Source organism: Colossoma macropomum, unplaced genomic scaffold (assembly GCF_904425465.1).
Source record: "Colossoma macropomum unplaced genomic scaffold, Colossoma_macropomum, whole genome shotgun sequence".
Classification (NCBI taxonomy): Eukaryota; Metazoa; Chordata; class Actinopteri; order Characiformes; family Serrasalmidae; genus Colossoma; species Colossoma macropomum.
In genome coordinates this window covers 14162141-14181084 of record NW_023494786.1, presented here as the reverse complement: position 1 = coordinate 14181084, position 18944 = coordinate 14162141, and the positions used below count along the sequence as shown (strand labels likewise).

The 18944-nt window shown below is 41.7% G+C and overlaps 1 protein-coding gene across 11 annotated transcripts in view; it reads right to left on the bottom strand.

Moving 5' to 3' along the window:
• myo18ab (myosin XVIIIAb) overlaps positions 1-18944 on the bottom strand; it is a 141676-nt gene that overhangs the window by 27962 nt on the left and 94770 nt on the right. For all 11 annotated transcript variants that reach the window (XM_036561521.1, XM_036561477.1, XM_036561485.1 and 8 more), the window contains 8 exons: positions 18629-18757; positions 13316-13459; positions 11140-11229; positions 10697-10816; positions 9230-9341; positions 7035-7162; positions 5010-5164; positions 589-712 (listed from right to left, as the gene is read on the bottom strand). In XM_036561521.1, the coding sequence (XP_036417414.1) occupies positions 589-712; positions 5010-5164; positions 7035-7162; positions 9230-9341; positions 10697-10816; positions 11140-11229; positions 13316-13459; positions 18629-18757 (1002 nt within the window). The remainder of the gene's footprint in view (positions 1-588; positions 713-5009; positions 5165-7034; positions 7163-9229; positions 9342-10696; positions 10817-11139; positions 11230-13315; positions 13460-18628; positions 18758-18944) is intronic.

The following is an 18944-nucleotide window of genomic DNA, read 5'->3' as shown; positions in this document are numbered from 1 at the left end:
TGGATGGAGTAGAGGGTGGCTAATAATTGTGCAGCAACAGACAGGCTACAGTCAAGGACTTTACACCTACAAAATGCAACAATATGGCAGGTGTTCCTGACAAAGGAGTGTGGATACAAGATACAGTCGTACACGAACGTTTGGGCAACCTGGTAAAGTGAAAAAAACACATTCTCTACAGAGAACACACTTCTGCACATTTTAATACACAATTACCGCTTATTTGTGAAATATATTGGAAGATTTGTTTACTGGAAAAAAAATAAATGTGGTGTGCAAAAGTTATGGCACCATTACTGTTAAACCATATGTTTTAATTTTCCAGTATGTTAAATTCACTAAGTAAGCAGAAATTGTGCTGTAAAATCAGCAGAAATTTGCCTCATTTAAGTTCACGTAGACGATTTGTTAACTTATTTTAACTTCGAAAATCAACAAACATTTGTATACAGCTGCAGATGTACCTAATAAAACTCAGTTTACTAGACACACAGGTAAGCAGTACATTGTAAGTAATACTGTACACTGTAACTCAGCAGGGAGTGAAGGAGAAAACGTCTGAGACAAATTAAGTGAAAGGCTGCTGACCTCCAGCTGCTGTCGGAGGCTGAACACTTCTCCAGTCAGCATGTCTTTCTCTCGGCTCAGCTTCTCACGCTGACTCCTCTCCCTCTGCACCTCCTCCTGAGCCTGACTCTGCTCCGAGTCAAACCTGCAAACACAAACACAAAAAGCTAAAATGATTGGTTTCCTGTTCCCACAGAGCAACCCTGTTTCATCTCATTTGTCTACACCTTTGTGGAACCATCCAAACCCAAACATCTAATAACAATCATTTACAGGCTGCCGATAAAGGCCTGAGTTTAGAAAAAAAGCACCTAACAACAATAATCATATACTTAAACAAGAAAAACAACAATGAACACATACCTGCCTCTTCTGAAATAGCCTAGCATGGCAGAGCAAAATGAGAAACCCTGCAAGTTGGCTAATTCTAGCAGGACTTTGTGACGTATGTGTCAGGAGGGGTATTAGAGAGAGTGGTTCTGATTGGTTTAACTGTGAGTGAGCAGTTGAGGGGGGGAGGCCTTAGGGGCACAATTTCTTCTTCCTTTTCTTCTTTTCACTCACCCTTTTTCTACCCTTCACACACTGCAAGGCCCTGTTAAGATCCCATAAATGGGTCTTATGCAATTCCCAGCGCTAATACTGGCTCCAGAGTAGAAGGGGGAGGATTTTCCCCTTTTCCCCCAGCATGCTCCACTTTTCTTTGGCCATTAGTTCACTCTATGCACTGGCTAAGCTGGGGCTGGCCTCAGGCTGTGTTTACGGTCATTACTGTACGCAGCACGGCTGGACAGCGTACCATTTGTTAATCATAATTTTACAGGCCAGAATATGTAAGCCCTCTAACCAAGTACAAAAAGATTTATTTTGTGCTATGAGCAAAACGACCAACTTCAGACATTCCATGAGTGTGTCTGTGGATGTTTTGATGATCAAGGGTTCACACATGTGTTTTCTAAAGGGCCCATATGATGGAAAAAAACGTATTTCCCTTGTTTGTTTCATAAAAGCATCTGATATAGGATGTAAATATTGTTTCAGAATGTACTGTCCATATGATCCATATAGGGAAATTATGCTTTTAAATTCTGTTTTTTTGATGTTATGAAAACCAATGCATTTACATATATCCATTTATTCAACTTACAGAAGCTCTTCTCACTCGAACTGAAGTTATAAGGAGTGTTTCAGCCCAGACTGCTTTTTGAATGAGGCACAATACAGAGCAGTCAATCAGAATAGAGGTCATTTACATACAATAGTGACAAATGTACTGTTTATTTTTCTTTATTAAATAGAATTCACTATTTCTATTTCTGGCACAGGGAGGTTGGAAAATGGTCAAGTTATGATTAATTATGGCCATTTCTGGTACATAAACCCACACAAATGTAAAGTGGACCTTGGGGGTAACAAATAAATAAAGAAAATAATGTAAGAAAGCCACTTTAATATATTGTGAGGCACATCGGAATCTTATTATGTAGTAATGGAGTCACAGTATGGTGTTCTGCCCATATCTTGCAGCCTTAGTAGGTAGAATAGCCTTTCACACATTCTCCCATGTTTACTCAAGAGTCTAGAGAAGCTTATCTACCAGCCCAGGACGCATTAACTCATACTCCGTTTCACTCACTGCTTATGCCTACTGTTAGTAATAATAACACCCATCAGAGGTAAGCAGTGAAAGAAGTCAAAACACCACCTGGATGATGAGACACCTTTTAGTTTCTAATCATTCTGTGTACTGCTGACTACTGTGTGTTGTGCTGTTTGATGGTTTACATGACTACTGTGGGCTTCGAGTACATTTGGGATTTTTCCACAACTCAGTCCCCGGCTGTGAAAGCTGGAACAGAGAAGCTAGCCCAGGCCAGGAAGTGCTGAGTGAGGCAGCAGCAGGCAGAGAGCCAGATGCTCCTACAATACTTGCCATGGACGTGCCCTGTCGAACCCTGTCTGCTACACAGAGACTACAGCCAGACACAACACACTCACTCTACCGCTCGCATGCTTCAGAATGATTAATACCAGTTATTAAGGTCTTGTGAATCTCTCTCTGTGGAGTCTCTCAGGCATAGTTCAATGAATCTCAACAATCCAAAAGCCAGAATCTTGGACCATCTTAGGGCTGCAACAAACGATTATTTCAATAAGCAGGTAATTGATAAACTATTGTTTAATTAATCAACTAATCAGAATATTATGCCTTCTGCAGTTTTCTTTTTGCTTTGTCACAATGCCACCATTATTCAAAGTTCCATCTCCGAGACAAGTGATTTCTTCTATGGTGCAATGAAACAACAGAGACCATAATGCTCCAGTGTTTCTTGTCACGTACCACTGCAATCTATCAGCATGAATATACGTATCATAAAAATATTAAACAGCACTTTTGTTTTCATTTTTTCCATAACCAATGCAGTCACCAACTAAACCTTGTCAACCAGCACATTCTAAATGTGATTATTGATAATAATTCTGATATTCAAGTGTCCATAAAAGTTAATGAACGGATATCCGGTTAATTATTGTGAATAAAAAAGGTACTTTTGCTTGATATAATACAAGCTATGATATCATACACAAACAAGGTAATCTGTACACTGGCGCTGGTAGAATAAAAAAAGCAGTTGGATCCCCAGTGATGCTACAGCCATCCGTGGGAGTGCAACTGCATGTCTTCACAACACACAGTGTCACATTTTTCAATTGTGATATCACAAGGTCACAATGCACTGTTACATCCCTGAAAGCTAGCAGTATTTTTGCTGAATCGAAAATTTGTCTCTGATTTTCCATGTTGGAATGTAATAAATACCAGAAATGCACACAAATTATAAAGTACTTGGGTAAAAGTTAAAGGTGCCAGTATTCAAATACTGAAATCACTATTTGGGTTCATCACATGAAGATATAGAGACTAATAATTCAGTGAAACACCAATTTTATGATTTAACAAGACTGCAGTATGTTACGGTTTTGATCATATTTGTGAGTAAGCATGAATATTACACCTTTGGTGTGTTTCCTAACTATAAAGCAGTGAATTTGAACTGTAGTTTAGATGCTTTACCAAGAGACTCCTCAACATGTTTACAGGCAATCATATTCACCTCGTACTCTCTCACCGTGTCTTTTCACTGATTATACCTAAGGTGGCCCTCAAGGAGCAGTGTTTAAGATTTAGTGGGATCTATTAGCAGAAATGGAATGTAGTATACAAAACCATGTTTGTATTAGTGTATAATTACCTGTAACTATGAATTGTGTGTTTTCTTTAGCTTAAATGACCCCTACATATCTACAGAGGGAGCGGGTCTTGTTCCAACAGAGGCCGGCATGTTGCGCTGCCATGTTTCTACAATAGCCCAGAATGGACAAACAAAAGAAATGTTGACACATGGAAAATAATACTTATTATTTAGCACAAGAAAAAGCAAGGGAATGTGAAGCAGAAACATGAAAAACAGAGACGAAATCAGGACAGGCAACGTCAGAAAACCTGACAGCAACAGTAGGTTCTACTACATGCTTGGAAGGGGAGGGGTGAGGCAGGGGTGTTCCGTTGGTTGCAATCTGCTACCTCACCACTAGATGCCACTAAATTGTACACACTGCACTTTTAAAAGGTACAGCAACATCACAACCGCTGTTAGGTACATGATGGGGGGCAAGGACGAGAGGGCAGATGTAGCATGGCTTTACTGCTAAGTGCTTTAACTACTTGAGCTAGTACCAACAACAGTGGAAATATATTTTTCTGACAAACGAACATCTTCGCACATCTTCCAAGACCTTGTGCAGGCTGATGAGCCCTTATCAGCATCCAGTCATATACCAGTTAGCTGTAATTTTGCCACATATACTCATTTTTCTTAAATAATAAAATAATAAAATGTTTCTCAAATGTATTCTTCTGTGTGCTACTAAATTTAGTGCTACTAAGTGTTTTATTTGGTATTTTGTTTTTTTCCCCCCTATCAGAGCTATAACCTTAAAAGAGTAAGGTTTGGTCTTTTTAGCTAAAGTATATTTTTTCCTTCACCCTGTGGTTAACCGGATACCTGTTCATCAACTCTTATGGATACCTGAATATTAAAATTAGTTTCAAATCTGGAATGATTAACAGAGTACTCATATACCTGTGCACAATGTCAACTAATCATTGTAACTGTGTTTTTGGTTGTTTTTGGCACTGGTTGGAAGTCAGCTCTACCATCAACAAGAAAATATGATAACCACCATCCACCTCTCAGAACTGATAAAACCAAATGTCCTGCTAAAACTAAATGTTCAAAATATCTACCTTTAATATATGATGATGCCTGTCAATATACTGTAATTTGCTGAATACATCCACACATTTTCAATCACGAAAAGCCTGCACATGGACACCTGCACATGAAGTACATATGGTTTTGTGGAGATGCGATGCTTACTTCCTCTGCTTCTTCTCCAGCTCATGATTGCGGCTCTGCTGGCCCTCCAGGTGCAGCTTGGTGTCCTGCAGCTCGGCTGTCAGTCTCTGGCACTTTTTCTTCAGCTGCTGCGCCACCCTCTGCATCTCGTCATTGTCTGCCTGCAGGTCCGTCAGCTAACACACACACACACACAAACACACACACTGTTCAGAGCTTGCTCAGAGCCAGCCTCTCCAGCCATCCTCCTGTCGGTTTGACTGAGGGCAAACCCAAGCAGCCTCTGCATGCATTCTTTATGTGGCCCGGTGTAAGTATAATCGTGTGCAACTGCACTTGTGTGTAAACTGCTGAGTCGGAGTCCGCAGGCCTGCTGTCTCGTGTCAGCTGGGGTAAAGAGTAATAGAAGCCTGTAGCAGACTGGGCATGCATGTCATACTGAATGATCCATCATAAACTCTGAGCATGATCTGCCTGTCTATTGCTCTTATGCCAGACAGCAATATAAGCTGTAGTATTTTGAAGCTGTACGTAAATGTATGTGACTGTGTGCATTTAAAGTGGTTGTGGTGTCATTTCATTCAGACGCTACGAGCACACTTCCATCTCAGCTATGCACTGTGCATATCTGAGGCGCTTTGTGTCAAGCAAATACTGATTGGGGTGAGAAAAAAATACTAATACTTGACCCCAACCAGCACTACACCCAAATGAAATAGGGCAGTGAGTTTTGGCTACAAAAAACCACTCAAAATCTCATCACTAAAAAGCAGCTAAACTGGACCAGATCTGCTTGTGCTTTTATGCACTTAAAAGAAGTGTAGACAAAACGCAAACTGGGGGTGGCTATGTGGTTGAGAATTGCAGATATCACAGTCAGAGCTGGAGAAATACTTTACGACAACCTGGCAGAGAGTGACAGTTTGCTTGCATTCAGCAAGCAGCTCCTCTGTCTGCTGTCCGCTGCTCACATGGAAGAATGCATGCATGCCTCTTTACCTTTTTGCTCTCTTCTTGCTCTCTCATTGGCTGTTGAATCACTTGTTCAAATCACTGCCTGAATCATTCGTTCAAATACATCTCACGCTACACGACTCATGAACCTTTTGAGTAGCAAAGTTGAACATGTCTGAAGGCTTCCAATCACTTTGTAGCTCGAATGGAAGGCTAAAGATCGACTCGTTTCTCCTCTCACGACACCAGATCATTTGCGCTGTCAATTACTTACCTGGTGGTTACCTGGTGCTCTGGATAAATCGCTTCAGATTGTGAAAATTTGTCGGAAGGGGCAAATCAAGGTTAAAATCAGGCAAAAACTTTAAGCAGTGTAAGTCCAGCTACGGCAAAATTTACTTTCCTCTTTGTGTTCTTTACACACTGCCCCCTACTGCACACATTTGTGTCATGTTCAAGTTGGCAGACACTTATGTGAACGTCTGCGCAAGACATCCACATGTTCGCTGATACGCAGATGCACAAGTATAATTCCGTCTTTAGGGATGTACTTAAGTTTTTTTGCTCCGATTCTGATCAAAGTCATTAACATTGAATATCAGAGCCATTAAGGTTCTGTCAAGTCCAATCTGATTTTGTAGATAAAAAAGCGTCAAAATGTTCAGTTCAAGTACCTTAAATTTAGTAAAACGTTCATAGTGTGACATTCTGAACTGATGTATTCTGTGAAACAACCATTATATAATGTCTTCATATAATCTCAGATTTTACTTTTTTGTATTTTCTCAGGTTTGAACATGTTAATACCATTGTGTAATAGCTGCACACTTCAATTTTATGTGTGGCTAGTTTAAGCAAGCGTTGACATGCAGTCAAAACACTGGCACTGCTAATATTTAAGTGCTTGACATGCTTCACCCTTCTAAGTTTTGGACAATTTATGTGACTTCTATGACAGTATAGCATAAATTGGTAAAATAGCCTCAATGAAGGATCTGAATCAAATCAGTCCTGTTACAGCTGATTATTTCAGACTGTATCAGAACATCTCAGGTTTGTGTATATTTGTATATATGAGAAGATCAGTCTTACCCGTCTTTCCAACTGCCTCTTGCTCTGCTGCTCCACTTCCAGTTTGTCATCAAACTCTTGCTGTAGTCTCTTCTTGGTGAACTCAATCTCTCTAACTGCTCGCTCATACTTCAGCCTCCACTCTCCACCTATATCAGCACAAAACATATTATAAACATGCAAATATCAATACACACACTCACATATATAGTCACACAGAGGTGCGTAGTAACTTTTTTAATTGTAATGGATTTGTACTTTTCCAAACATTTTCAAATGATAATACTGTAGCGTCTGCACAGAAGATGATGTAGACAACACTGTACATGCAGGAAATTTTTTATTTCTTAACAGGAACTTCAACAAAGGCAATAAAATGCCCAGCCCAGTGCTACAACAACACAAAACAAGGGATAACGCAAGAAGACACAACACACAAGGATAGACATATCTAACCACTAGTTACACTACAGCCCACTCTCTTCAGACACAATTACACTAATAAACTCAACTAGTCCAACACAACATCAGTAACAGCACTAACAAGTGTAAAATAAGTGTAAATTTTAACTGGGAGTGTGACACATCCAGTGAGCCAATTTGCATGGCTACATCCTCCAAGCTCCCATGAGAGCGCAGCTCGTGGCGGTCACTTTTACTTCTACTCAAGTACACAGCTGAGGAAAAGAATATACTTTTTATATATATATATATACTTACTTTTTTATATATATACTTTTTACATATATACTTTTGAACTTCTACTAAAGTTGTTTTTGGAAAGATATTTTTACTTGTACTTGACTCATTATTTCATCAAACAGTACTTTTACGGTTACAGTACTTTTACTGGAGTATGGACTTAGGCTACTCTACACACTTCTGTGTTCACATCACTCTCTAACATCACTCAATACGTTACTTTATTCAATGCAATGTCAAGCTGAACCCATTCAAATAGTGTATAACAAAATATCAATAACAATCCCTCCATGTTCTATGTCAAAACTTGTTTTTCACAGAATGAACATCCATGACACCTCAGATTAAACCTTAATCCATGACATTTTAGATTAATCTGGAATACATGATGCACTGTGAGGATCCCACAGGAGTCTTAACAGGTTTAAGAGTACCATGAAGAGTGCAGCCAAGTCCAGCTAATCAATACTAGAGAGAGTGGAACTGCAGGCGAGCAGGATAAATTAAGACCAACGTGGCTTAGCTTGAAGGTTTCGGAAATCAATCACATGCCGTTTAGGGGGAAACAGGAAAACAGCACTGCACGCCCAGGCACACTGCACACGAACAGGAATATCAGTCTTTTTCTACTCTGAACTGGCCACTAAATTATGCCGCTGAATGTGGTCAGGCACTTTTTATAGCCAATACTGTCCTAATGGCATGGCACCATCTGGAAAAACAGAGAAAGGGGGGAAAAAGAGAGAGGATAAAGAAAAGGAGAAAGAAGAAAAAAAGAAGAGACAGAGAAGACAGAACAGAGAGAGTGAAAGAAATGAGAGAGAAAGAGTGACTAAGCAAGAAGTGAGAGAGAAAGAAGACAGAGTTAGAGGATAGAAGACAGTGAGAAAGAGAAAGGAGGGAGAGGGAGATGAGCAATCAGAGAGAGAGACAGAAAGAACAGAAAAAAAGAGAGAGAGAGAGGACAGAAAAATAGAAAGAAGAAAAAGGTGTAGAGAGAGAGAGAGAGAGAGAGAGAGAGAGAGGAGAAAAAAAAGAGTTTGCAGGTGCAGAGAGAAAAAGGGAGAGAGAGAGAGAAAGAGAGCAAGCGACACTGACTGACAGAGAGATGTGTGTTGTTCTCCTCAGCATTTCCATAGAAATAGCCTAATGGCGGCCGGCTAGAAGCTGCACCTGATCCTGAAGATTATTTTCTCATTTGTCTGGAGGTGGCATGCCAAGGACAGACAGCGTACCTGAAGCAGCGCTCTAAAGCAGACAATCTGCAGGCCCAGTGAGCAAGGGCCCACCAAGCCCACCAAAATCCCTCCAGCAGAGGGACAAATACAGCCCATATGAGGAACGGTATCAGCAGCATACTCAGTCATCATATGGCGTTCCGCACTAATATCTCATTCTGTCTTTTCCAGTGTCAGGCTCGGGAACACGTCTGTGCTACAGAACTATGATGCGTGTTTTGTGTATGTGCGGTGTGTATGTGTGCATGTATTTGAGCAGGAAGTGATGTCACTCACCTGTGTCATCATCTTCCATCTCCCCGTTCAGCTCGGAGGCACGTATGAGCCGAGACTCCATCACTTCCATCTCCATAGACTCCATCTGCTTCTTCATGGAGTCATACTTGGCCTGAGACACATACACATCTCTTAGCTCTGCTGGGAAATAATCTAACCATCTGCTCACAGACAACAGCAGCTCTGAACATCACAGGCAGATGAAAACACACAAATATACGCACACCAACAGCAGCCATTGTCAAGAAAATACACCCAGACATGACATTTCCACAAATGATCTTTTTAACCCTATGGAACTGAGCGTCTTGCTGGCGATCCATTCAGAGAATTTGGGAATGACCCCTTAAACTCGTTAAATCTGCAGCCAGGGGACTTATGGTGTGTGCAGGTCTACGCTGGTCACAGTGAAATGTATCAGCATGTAGAATCTGCGTTTTCTGCAAGCTTTCATGCAAGCTTTTTTTCTGCAATGCATACTAGGAAAACAATCATGGAGACAACCTTGTTATCCATCCTAGACTACAGTGATGTAAGCTATAGACATGTGTCCGCCAGTTGCCTCAATCTACCACTCTGCTCTGAGATTCATTACTGAGACCCTTACGACACTTATTACTGCAGTCCGTATGAAAAAGCTGGTTGGTCCTCTAGCTGTGCAGCAGGAAACTCATTGATTTGTTGTTTTTACGTATTGTTTTGCTATTTTATCTCTATTACTTATTTTAGCTTTTATTTATTTGCTTTATTCATTTAAGATTTTTCAATTAGTCTTGGTAGTTTTGATTTTATTTTTATTAAACTTAGGTGTATGTTTAGTGTGCATGTTTTTTAATGCAATATTTAATGTAAAAAAATTCATTTTAAATTTAAATGTAGCACTACTAGCGCATTCTGTCTGTGTGTGGAAGGTCCATGACATGCATATTGCCCACCCCCATAAGTACTTGCAACAAATTTGGTTCTGTATTACTAAAACCAGTGATTCTAACCTTTGGAACGATAATGTATGCTAAGACCAACAATATGCTCGTGAAGTGCTTTTTAGAAAAGTTGAACGTTTCATTTTTAAAACTGAAAGGTCAAAACCATTTCTTTTTGATTACTGAGACCAAAGTTACAGTCAGCATAGACCCTAAATATTACCACATATTGGCAGTTACTAGGGCTACACTGATATGGGAACTGTGATGCCGATATCCAATATTTTTCATGTACATATTTGTTGATGCCAATACATAAATAATACATCTATAAATGTAGAAATTGTGACTGCATCTATCTTGATTAGCACTACAACAAAATCTAACTTTTATTTCTATAAGGTTACAAATGCAATACAAATAATGGCCAAAACTAAATATGCGTCCGATGACAATACTTTTTAAGCAATGCCGATATCAATATGATTCTGATATTATTGTGCATCCCTAGCAGTTACATATATATATATACTTGTGCTAGTACCTGAAGGTCCTTCATGTCTTTCTCCAGTCGTAGTCTCTCTGAGGTCTCGGACTCCAGCAGCTGAGAGGCAGACTCGCCCGTGTTCCGTTCATCAGTGAGCTCTGACGACAGCTCTGTGATCTAAACGCAGGAGCTTATTATCATACCACTGGTGGTTCTTACATGACCTCACTCTACCGGCCTACAGATGACCAGCAGTGAAACAGTTCATCTCTAACACAAATGTAACAGTGCATCTTGAAATCATGGTTTATATATGTGACACAAAGCTGCTGGAATTTTATGGCCATGTCACGGGGCTGAGTCAGTGAGACTGCTGGTGTCTGCGTGTCTGTTGTTTGATGCACTACTGAGACTTTCTAAAAGTAACTCAATGAAAAACATTATTATTTGGTCTTGGAATAGTGTTGATCCAAAGGAAAAGCAGCGTGTGTGAGCCTCACCCTGCTCTCTAAACGGTCGGTGTTGAGTCGCAGCTCATTTCTCTCCTTCTCCACTTTCTCCAGCTTCTGCTTCAGCTGCTGAATCTCCTCCTGAGAAGAGTCAGACAGAGAGAAAACACGAAGTCAGGCAGACAGCTCACAGTCAGCACACCGTCAGACTGATAGCAATCAAATTCAGGACAGACAGTCGCTCCAACAGAGAGATACACTGCCAAAGCCACCGCAGGAAGGACAATCCTAGACAGCGGGGTACTGCCAGAGGATAACATCAGACAGCCAACTGATATGAGACCGTTTAACCCTTGATTGTCTACAGTTATCACTGTTGTGCTATACTGTTTCAATATAACATAATTACATAATTTGGTTACATTTATATTTGACATACATTCTGTTTAAAAAAAATGGAATCTGTTTTTTCCTTTTGTTTTCACGTTAAACAATGGCAAAAATATGACAATGTAAATTTAATTTACACAAAAGTAGACTGTGCAAAAAAGGTACATTTTCTTTAAATTCAAATCAAAACAAAATCTTCTCTTCATAAACACGCAATAGATGGTGTCTATTGCAGGACTTTAACTAACAACTATTTCAATAAACAATTAATCTACAGACTGCTATTTGATTAATCGACTAATCCAGCCATTATGTCTTCTGCTTATCACGCGTGTTACAGTGCCACCTTTATTTAAGGTTCCGTCTGCGCAACAAGCGATTTCTCTGACAAAACAACAGAACACATATCAAACGCTGCAATATGTTAGAATATCATACATCATATCATATAAACCTAATCTTTAGTTGGTTACCGCACAAGAATAAAAAAAAATCTTTCTATGAAGAGAAGTGATTAACAACAAGAAAAATAAGACTAATCAGTTAGTTATATCAGTTAATATATAGACTGCTATTTGATTAATTGACCAGTCTGATTGACTGTTATCAGCCTTTTCTATAAGTAAACAATAAGATATTTCTTAAGTAAATTATACATTCAATAAGCTACGAGTGAGAAAGAATTAATATCATGTTTTGGTTATTGCCAGTATTATGTGAGATTTGCAAGGATTAAGAGAAAGGCCAGGCAGGCAGAAGGTCAGACAGGTAGCTTCATCTCATCCTCAATATCTTTTTTGGAGAAACTCCTCTCCTCTCTTCTCTATACCCCTCTACCACAGTTACCTGGGCTGGCTGTGAAGCAGACGGGGGGCAGAGGCAATCAGCTCCAGCTCTGCAGGCTGTTTGGCTAAAGGAGATAGCGGTGTTGTTTGTTTTTAAAGGCAGACTGCTTAGAGCCAGAGTCAGCACCGTCTCTCTCTCTGAGGAACACGCCTCACTGCACAGACTCACAACACTCAGCAGGCTGGTCGACGTGCTGTGCATATACACACATACATTCTCACACACATGCACACACACACTCGCTGTGACTTGCTAATGCAGTTTCCCATTGGAAGCGGAGCTGCATTTGATCTAACCAACGCCTCTGCGCCGCCTGCGCTTCCCTATAGAGCCAGCAGGCTGAAACTACACAGATAATGTATTCACCCACAACCCTGCCACACACTAACTCTCTACAAACAGTCAGATTGAGCCAAGCCTCAGAGGGATGAATCAAAAGGACGAGCGCTTTGGGTGAGACTGAACGGAACTGCTGGAAGCTGCAGCTGGAATTCAGGAGGGACCAGGTCGGGAAGAGAAACTGAGACGGGCATTAGAACCTTCCAGATGGGCTTTACCTCCAGCTCTGCCACTGCCAAAAGCCAAAACCTGGACATGACACACCGATTTAGAAGCATTTGAAGTGGCTGGGGGAGGATTGGCAGCTTCAATGAGGATGGTGAAAGAGAGCGAGAGAGAGCGAGAGCGAGAGAGAGAGAGAGAGAGAGAGAGAGAGAGAGAGAGAGAGAGAGAGAGATCCCAGGACAGAGATTGGTAGAGGCAGAGGGGGAGAAAAACTGTTAGAGACTGTTGTCTCAGAGACGGTGCATGAGATACAGAGAAACAGAGAAAACATGACTGACTGATGATTTCAACCAATATCGTCTCATGGATTTATCAGCATCTGCACCAAAAGCACCGTTTAACTAAAGCACAGAGTCTGGAGAAAAAGACACAGACTGGGAAGGAGAAAATGAGAGAGTGAAAGAGAGAGGGAGAAGTGGTGACTTACGTCTTTTCCACGGATCTGCTCCTCTGTGAGCTGCACCTCAATCAGCGGCCGCACAGTGGTGAAGAGCTTCCACCAGGGCCAGCCCTTCACACCCCGGTTCTTCTTGATGTTCTTTTGGATGCAGCGGATAGCCAGGTCCTGGATCTGGAAAATGACAACACATGGGTGAGACCAAAAAACAGAGCATTCCAAAACACTGCTAACACCACACAGAGGAACAGTCCACTGTAGTAATGTAATGATGTGGGGTTCCCTGCCCACAGCAGTGAAAAGAAGAGGCCCATGAGCTGTACAGGGGGCAGCACCTTAGTCCAGCATGGGAGTACAGGGCAGGCCTGGCTAGACAATAGCAGCCCTGTGTGTGGCAGTCCAGGACAGACTGAAAACGCCTCTGAATGCCCCCCATTCAGCTCCAGAGACGAGACTGTTGCACCATCAAAAGCTCTCATACCCTGGACGCAAAGCAATCTTGACCAAACCAGTCGGATTTATAGGCCAAAATGCAGCTATTACTGCAGGTAGGAAGAAAAAGTTAACATGAACACTCATTGAAGCGAAGCATCACTTTTCCATTGCAACTAGGGTTTCCAATGGCTGTGGTCATTTCCATGACCTATGAGAACTCTGATATATCTGTAACAACTGCTGTTGTACTGTAATGACAGGATGCATTTTGTGCCTTTAACTTCATATACATGCAATTTCTTACTGTAAACAAACAAGCATTTGTGAGATCCTGCTGGTGTGGGTTGATGTCAGTTTCTTCCCGTTCAACGATGCACACAAAATTTACTCAAATGCTATTAGTTCCCCTTTTGGAGAATTCAGCCTGTTAAACATGAGTGATTGGTGACTTGCAAGCCAGATCAATGAGGTGTTTAATATCTTAAAATGCTTGCTGCTAAATGAGGTCACCAGAAAAATCAAACAGTGGAGCGGTTCTGGAGCCTCACCAAAGAGATCAGTCTCCTCACCGCTGGGTGCTTAAGAAAGGCCCAAAGTCCTCGCGGGTAATTAAATCACACATCAATACTGGTTGGCAGCTAATTTAAACCTTTATAAGATTTTCTAGCTGCTGGAACACGTGTATCTTCAATAAGAACAGATTATCTGGAAACCCAATTAGATTGGCAAAATTCACACCATCGGCAGGCCTGGTTTTGAGCAAGCCGGTGGTGGCTTGCGGGTAATCTGTCACACTGAGAGAGCCTTAACGCGCCGCAAAATCGTGTCTGTCCTCTCTCTAACAGCCCTGACCAGCATATGCAATGGAGCTCATTTGCTACGCTCTGCCCACAACAAATGCTAGCCACAGCCATGCACACAGATGGGAAGGGAAGAAGGTGAATCGGGGAAAGCTTCCTAATTAAAACGGCCGTCTGGAGGCAGCGCCGTCTGAAAGCAGCCAAGGCCTGCCAGACAGTTCTGTGTGGCATCCACAGTAAGGGGGAGTGCCAACAAGATGTGTTCTTCTCTTTCCTACAGGTGACTCTATCTCCAGCCAGGTGTGCTAGCTTGAATTCTAATACAGAGCAGCAGGTGGCGCTCATTTGGACATGCCTTACCGACACATATGCCACAAACACACCTGCTCGTTCTTGGAGCAAACACCCATGTCTTTAGGCAACGATTTAATTAGACACGAGATCAGCCGCTCGGTGGAATTCCCAACGTGGCGCAGAGCCGTTCGCGATGACCGTCAAAGAGACAGGAGGAGGAGGAACAGGCCTGCAGGGTTCAAAGAGATACAGACTATGTTCCGAGATGAAGCCTTTTGAAAAGGCACCTCCAAGTCAGCAGCCTCAATTGAGGCTTCCAGACTTCAAGGCGCAGTGACCCCCCCAGAGCTTTCGATCTGACAGAGGAAGAAATAAACAGGGTTTGTTTTTGTGGCAGTTGTTGTTTCTGAGATGAAGTCAGCCTGCTTCCACCAGCCAGTCTCTTATAGAGCTAATTAAAGAAATAAAGCAGGCTAACTTGTGCCAGCAGCACTTCTCACGGTGCCAGTGCTCAAATCCACCTCCCCAAGCCACCGTTACCAACAGAAACACACAAGCGTTTCATAAGCAGAAAACTACAAATCCACTCCAACTGCACTCTTAAGGCCCTGACACACAAGGACAATGAACTAGCCAAAGCCTTAGAACTAGTGCCAAGCAAAGCCAACTGGCTATCACCCTCCCTCACTGCCATCTGTGAAAAGTTGCACTTAACCACACCATAAGAACAACAGCTGATGTCCAGCATGTACGTTCTGCAACTGTATGGAAGGAAATAACTTTACACTAGAAGCTGGCAGTAGTCTGTATCTATAATCAATAAGACGCAGGACTACTAGTTACTCTGCCACTTGAGCCATAAGCTAGAAAATCATTAGGCCAAAATTTTGAATATTTAAATTTAACATTTATCACATAGACACTGTATTTACAATTAACAAGCATGCTGCAGTACCAAAAACAGTTGTTTTTTTTGAGTCCCTCATGTTCATTTTTTTCCATTATATCAGTCAAACCATGTAATGACATTAAAGGATCCTCGTTTTTTGCGATAAAGACAGCCAGATAAAAGATATATCATCATCATTCTATTCCACTAACCCAACTCTATCCTCTTTAGGCTTTGATCAATTAGCCCTGCAGGGCTGTTATTAGAATCGCTGCAGACCACTGCATAATGCCACAAAGCTGCAGCCGTGCTTCTGAACGTTACTACTCTCATGGCAGACCGCTAAGAACATTCTAGAAAGAAGTTGTCACTTTGTGTCATGTTAGCTATCAGTGGTGACATTTACATTAGCTGATGCAAAAATTCTGTGTCCAATCAGGGTCTAGTTCCTCCGTGCGAGGGTCAAAAGTAGTTGTTTTATTTTTAATAAGTGGATATTTGTGAATTGGTGGTCCAGTGTTGCATGGGAATTAGCACAAAAAACACACATATATCTAAGGGAGTGGCCACTCAGGCAACAGCCCCTAAATTGAAGGGGCCAAAACATGAAATGGCTGGTCTCTGAAACCAACTCAACATGCTCAATCAGCTGAACGGGCACTGTCAAGGGCTGGGGAGAGCCAACAGTGCAGAACACAACAAAAAATTACGGGCAACAGTCAGCCACAAATGCTCAATGACAGGCGGCAGTCAGTTTGATATAACGGGGCCTATACATGCTTCTGATTGGCAATACATTGCAATAACAGATTCGTGAAAAAGGCGCCAGCATCCTCGGCTCAGCTCGACTTCCTGTCCTGAGGGAAAAAAATCCTTTATGGGAGGACATATTCCTTTGGGCAACAGTGGTCTCACCAAGTGGCAATTTATCACAGAGTTTTGTGGGTACAATGACAGCAAAAGGGCAATAACAGTGCATCTCTGTTCTCCAATAAATGTCACAACCTGGTCTGAATGTAAACAGAAACAGCTGAGACACTTCAGAACAAAAACTGAGAGAGAGAAGGGACATTCTGTGACCCTTTTACAGACACAGCTGGAAAGCTGCTCACCTACAAATAAAATCAGCAAAAACACTCTGCCAGATAAACAACCAAGTTAAAGCATGCAGACTGGGCTTCGCCACACAAAATCCCAGCACATGCAACAGCTATGAGTAAGCTCTGTAGAAAGTGCCGCACTGACCTAAAAAGCTCAAAGCCAAACAAGTTCTGCGTGGCCTTGACCTCTACCAGAGCCACAGGAGTGCAGTAAAACAAAGTTTTCCTTAAAAAAGTACTGCAGAGACTCCAGAGCAGCCGAGAGTAGCATGCAGGTCTGAGAGCACATTTCAGGGTTAACACTGCAGCACCCAGCCCAAAAAGAAACTACTGTACTCTCTCACTCCTTCAGACTGAGAGGTACACAGGTGGTCAGAAACAGCCCTGTGTCTGATTAACCATACCAGGATTGAGTGTGTACTCCAACCTACTCTGAACTGAGCCTCAAAGTCTGAGTGAAACTGTAAGGGCATGTTCACACTTGGCAGGTTTGGTTAAATTAAAATGAACCCAATGAAGGAATGCTGTGATGTAAACCCTAAAGCACATCAAATAAGCAGACTGAGACCCCCTGAGGAAGCCAGTCTCGGTCTGCTTCCAAATGAACGCACCTGGTATGGTTTGTTTGAAATATGAACGCAAAACGAACCAAAGGCGTCTGAACAAACCAAACACATATTGAACTATTGTATTATCTCTACAGACTTTTAGTATCTGCAATAGACGAATTTCTGATGCTGTTTTGATGTGCATCTCTTCATCACCTCTGAATGAGTAATTATAGAATGGATAGTTTTGGTTTTAAAATCAGGCTGGGGAATATGCCACACATTACAAAATATTTGCTATACACATATCACCGCACACATCAATCATATTTTATATTTTGACTTTTTTGAACGTTTTATAAAAGCAGTAAGAGACACAAAGTTGTGTCACTTCCTAGTGACTTTACTTCACTTTTTGTCATGGGAAAGCATGTCCTTTTGTGGCATTTCGCTCTAGAATACAGATAAAACAGGACAAATATAAACACGATCTTAGACCAGAGTGCAGTGTGATTCAGAAAGTGTGTTGGACATTGTCCTATTTAATTTCACCAAATACACTTCACTGAATTGCCCATTGAACCAAATACACTTCATTGAATTACCCATTGAATTGGACCACAAGAACCAAACTACAACTGTAAACGCACCGTGTAAGAGTGTAAGAGACTTAAAAAAAAAAAATAGGCAGAAGGTCTACACTTGAGTATGCGAGAGAAAGTAATGTGAGAAAGAGAGAGAGAGAAAGAGAGATATAGAGTGAGAGAAAAATGAATGAATGCAGGGCAGGACACCGTGCCCTGAAACATAGAGGGGGTAAAGCCCTGAGGAGGAGAGAGGGTTAGTGGAAAGAAGAGATGAATGGACAGAGAGAGAAAGGGCAGGCAGGTGGCGGGTGGCGGAGGATCGATAGGGCCGTGATGGAGTGCTGAGGGGGCGACGGCTGTCCCCAGAGACGTGCAGATTGAATGCTATCTGCCAGCTGAGGGCACAGCCGGTGGGATTTATCATGGGGCACTCTGATGAAATTCTGATGTACTTCTGATGTACAAATTCCACAGCAGATGGAGGTGCACTAACCATGGAAGACTCTTCATTTCAAGAGCTACCGCTGGACACATAATGCAGTCACTCTGCATCAAGTTTTTTTTTTTTCAGGCACTAAGATTTTTTGTCCAAACTACACAGCTGAAAAAAGCATGCAATTACTGCATTATAAATTACGACGTAATGGGATACAGTAATAGTTAAGAACAGAGGAATCCACAGGGACTCACCTTTCTTTTCTTAAACGCCTGCCGGGCGAGGTATCCTCTGCAGGCGGCCTGGAAGAGAGTGATGTTGCGCCTTGTCTGCATGTCCCTCTGCTCCTCCAGCTTGGCCAGAACACCTGCCCTGAAGAACACCTGCACACACAGAGCACTGCTATAAGGTCTCAGGCTAAGGGTGGGCAATATGGCAAAAAAAGAACATTACAGTACTTGAAGAGATTTTCTTGATATGTATCATAAAAGTGAAAATATGTATCACTAAAAATATACATCACGAAACACAAATAACACAAATAATGACCCTAACTGTAATATAAAAATA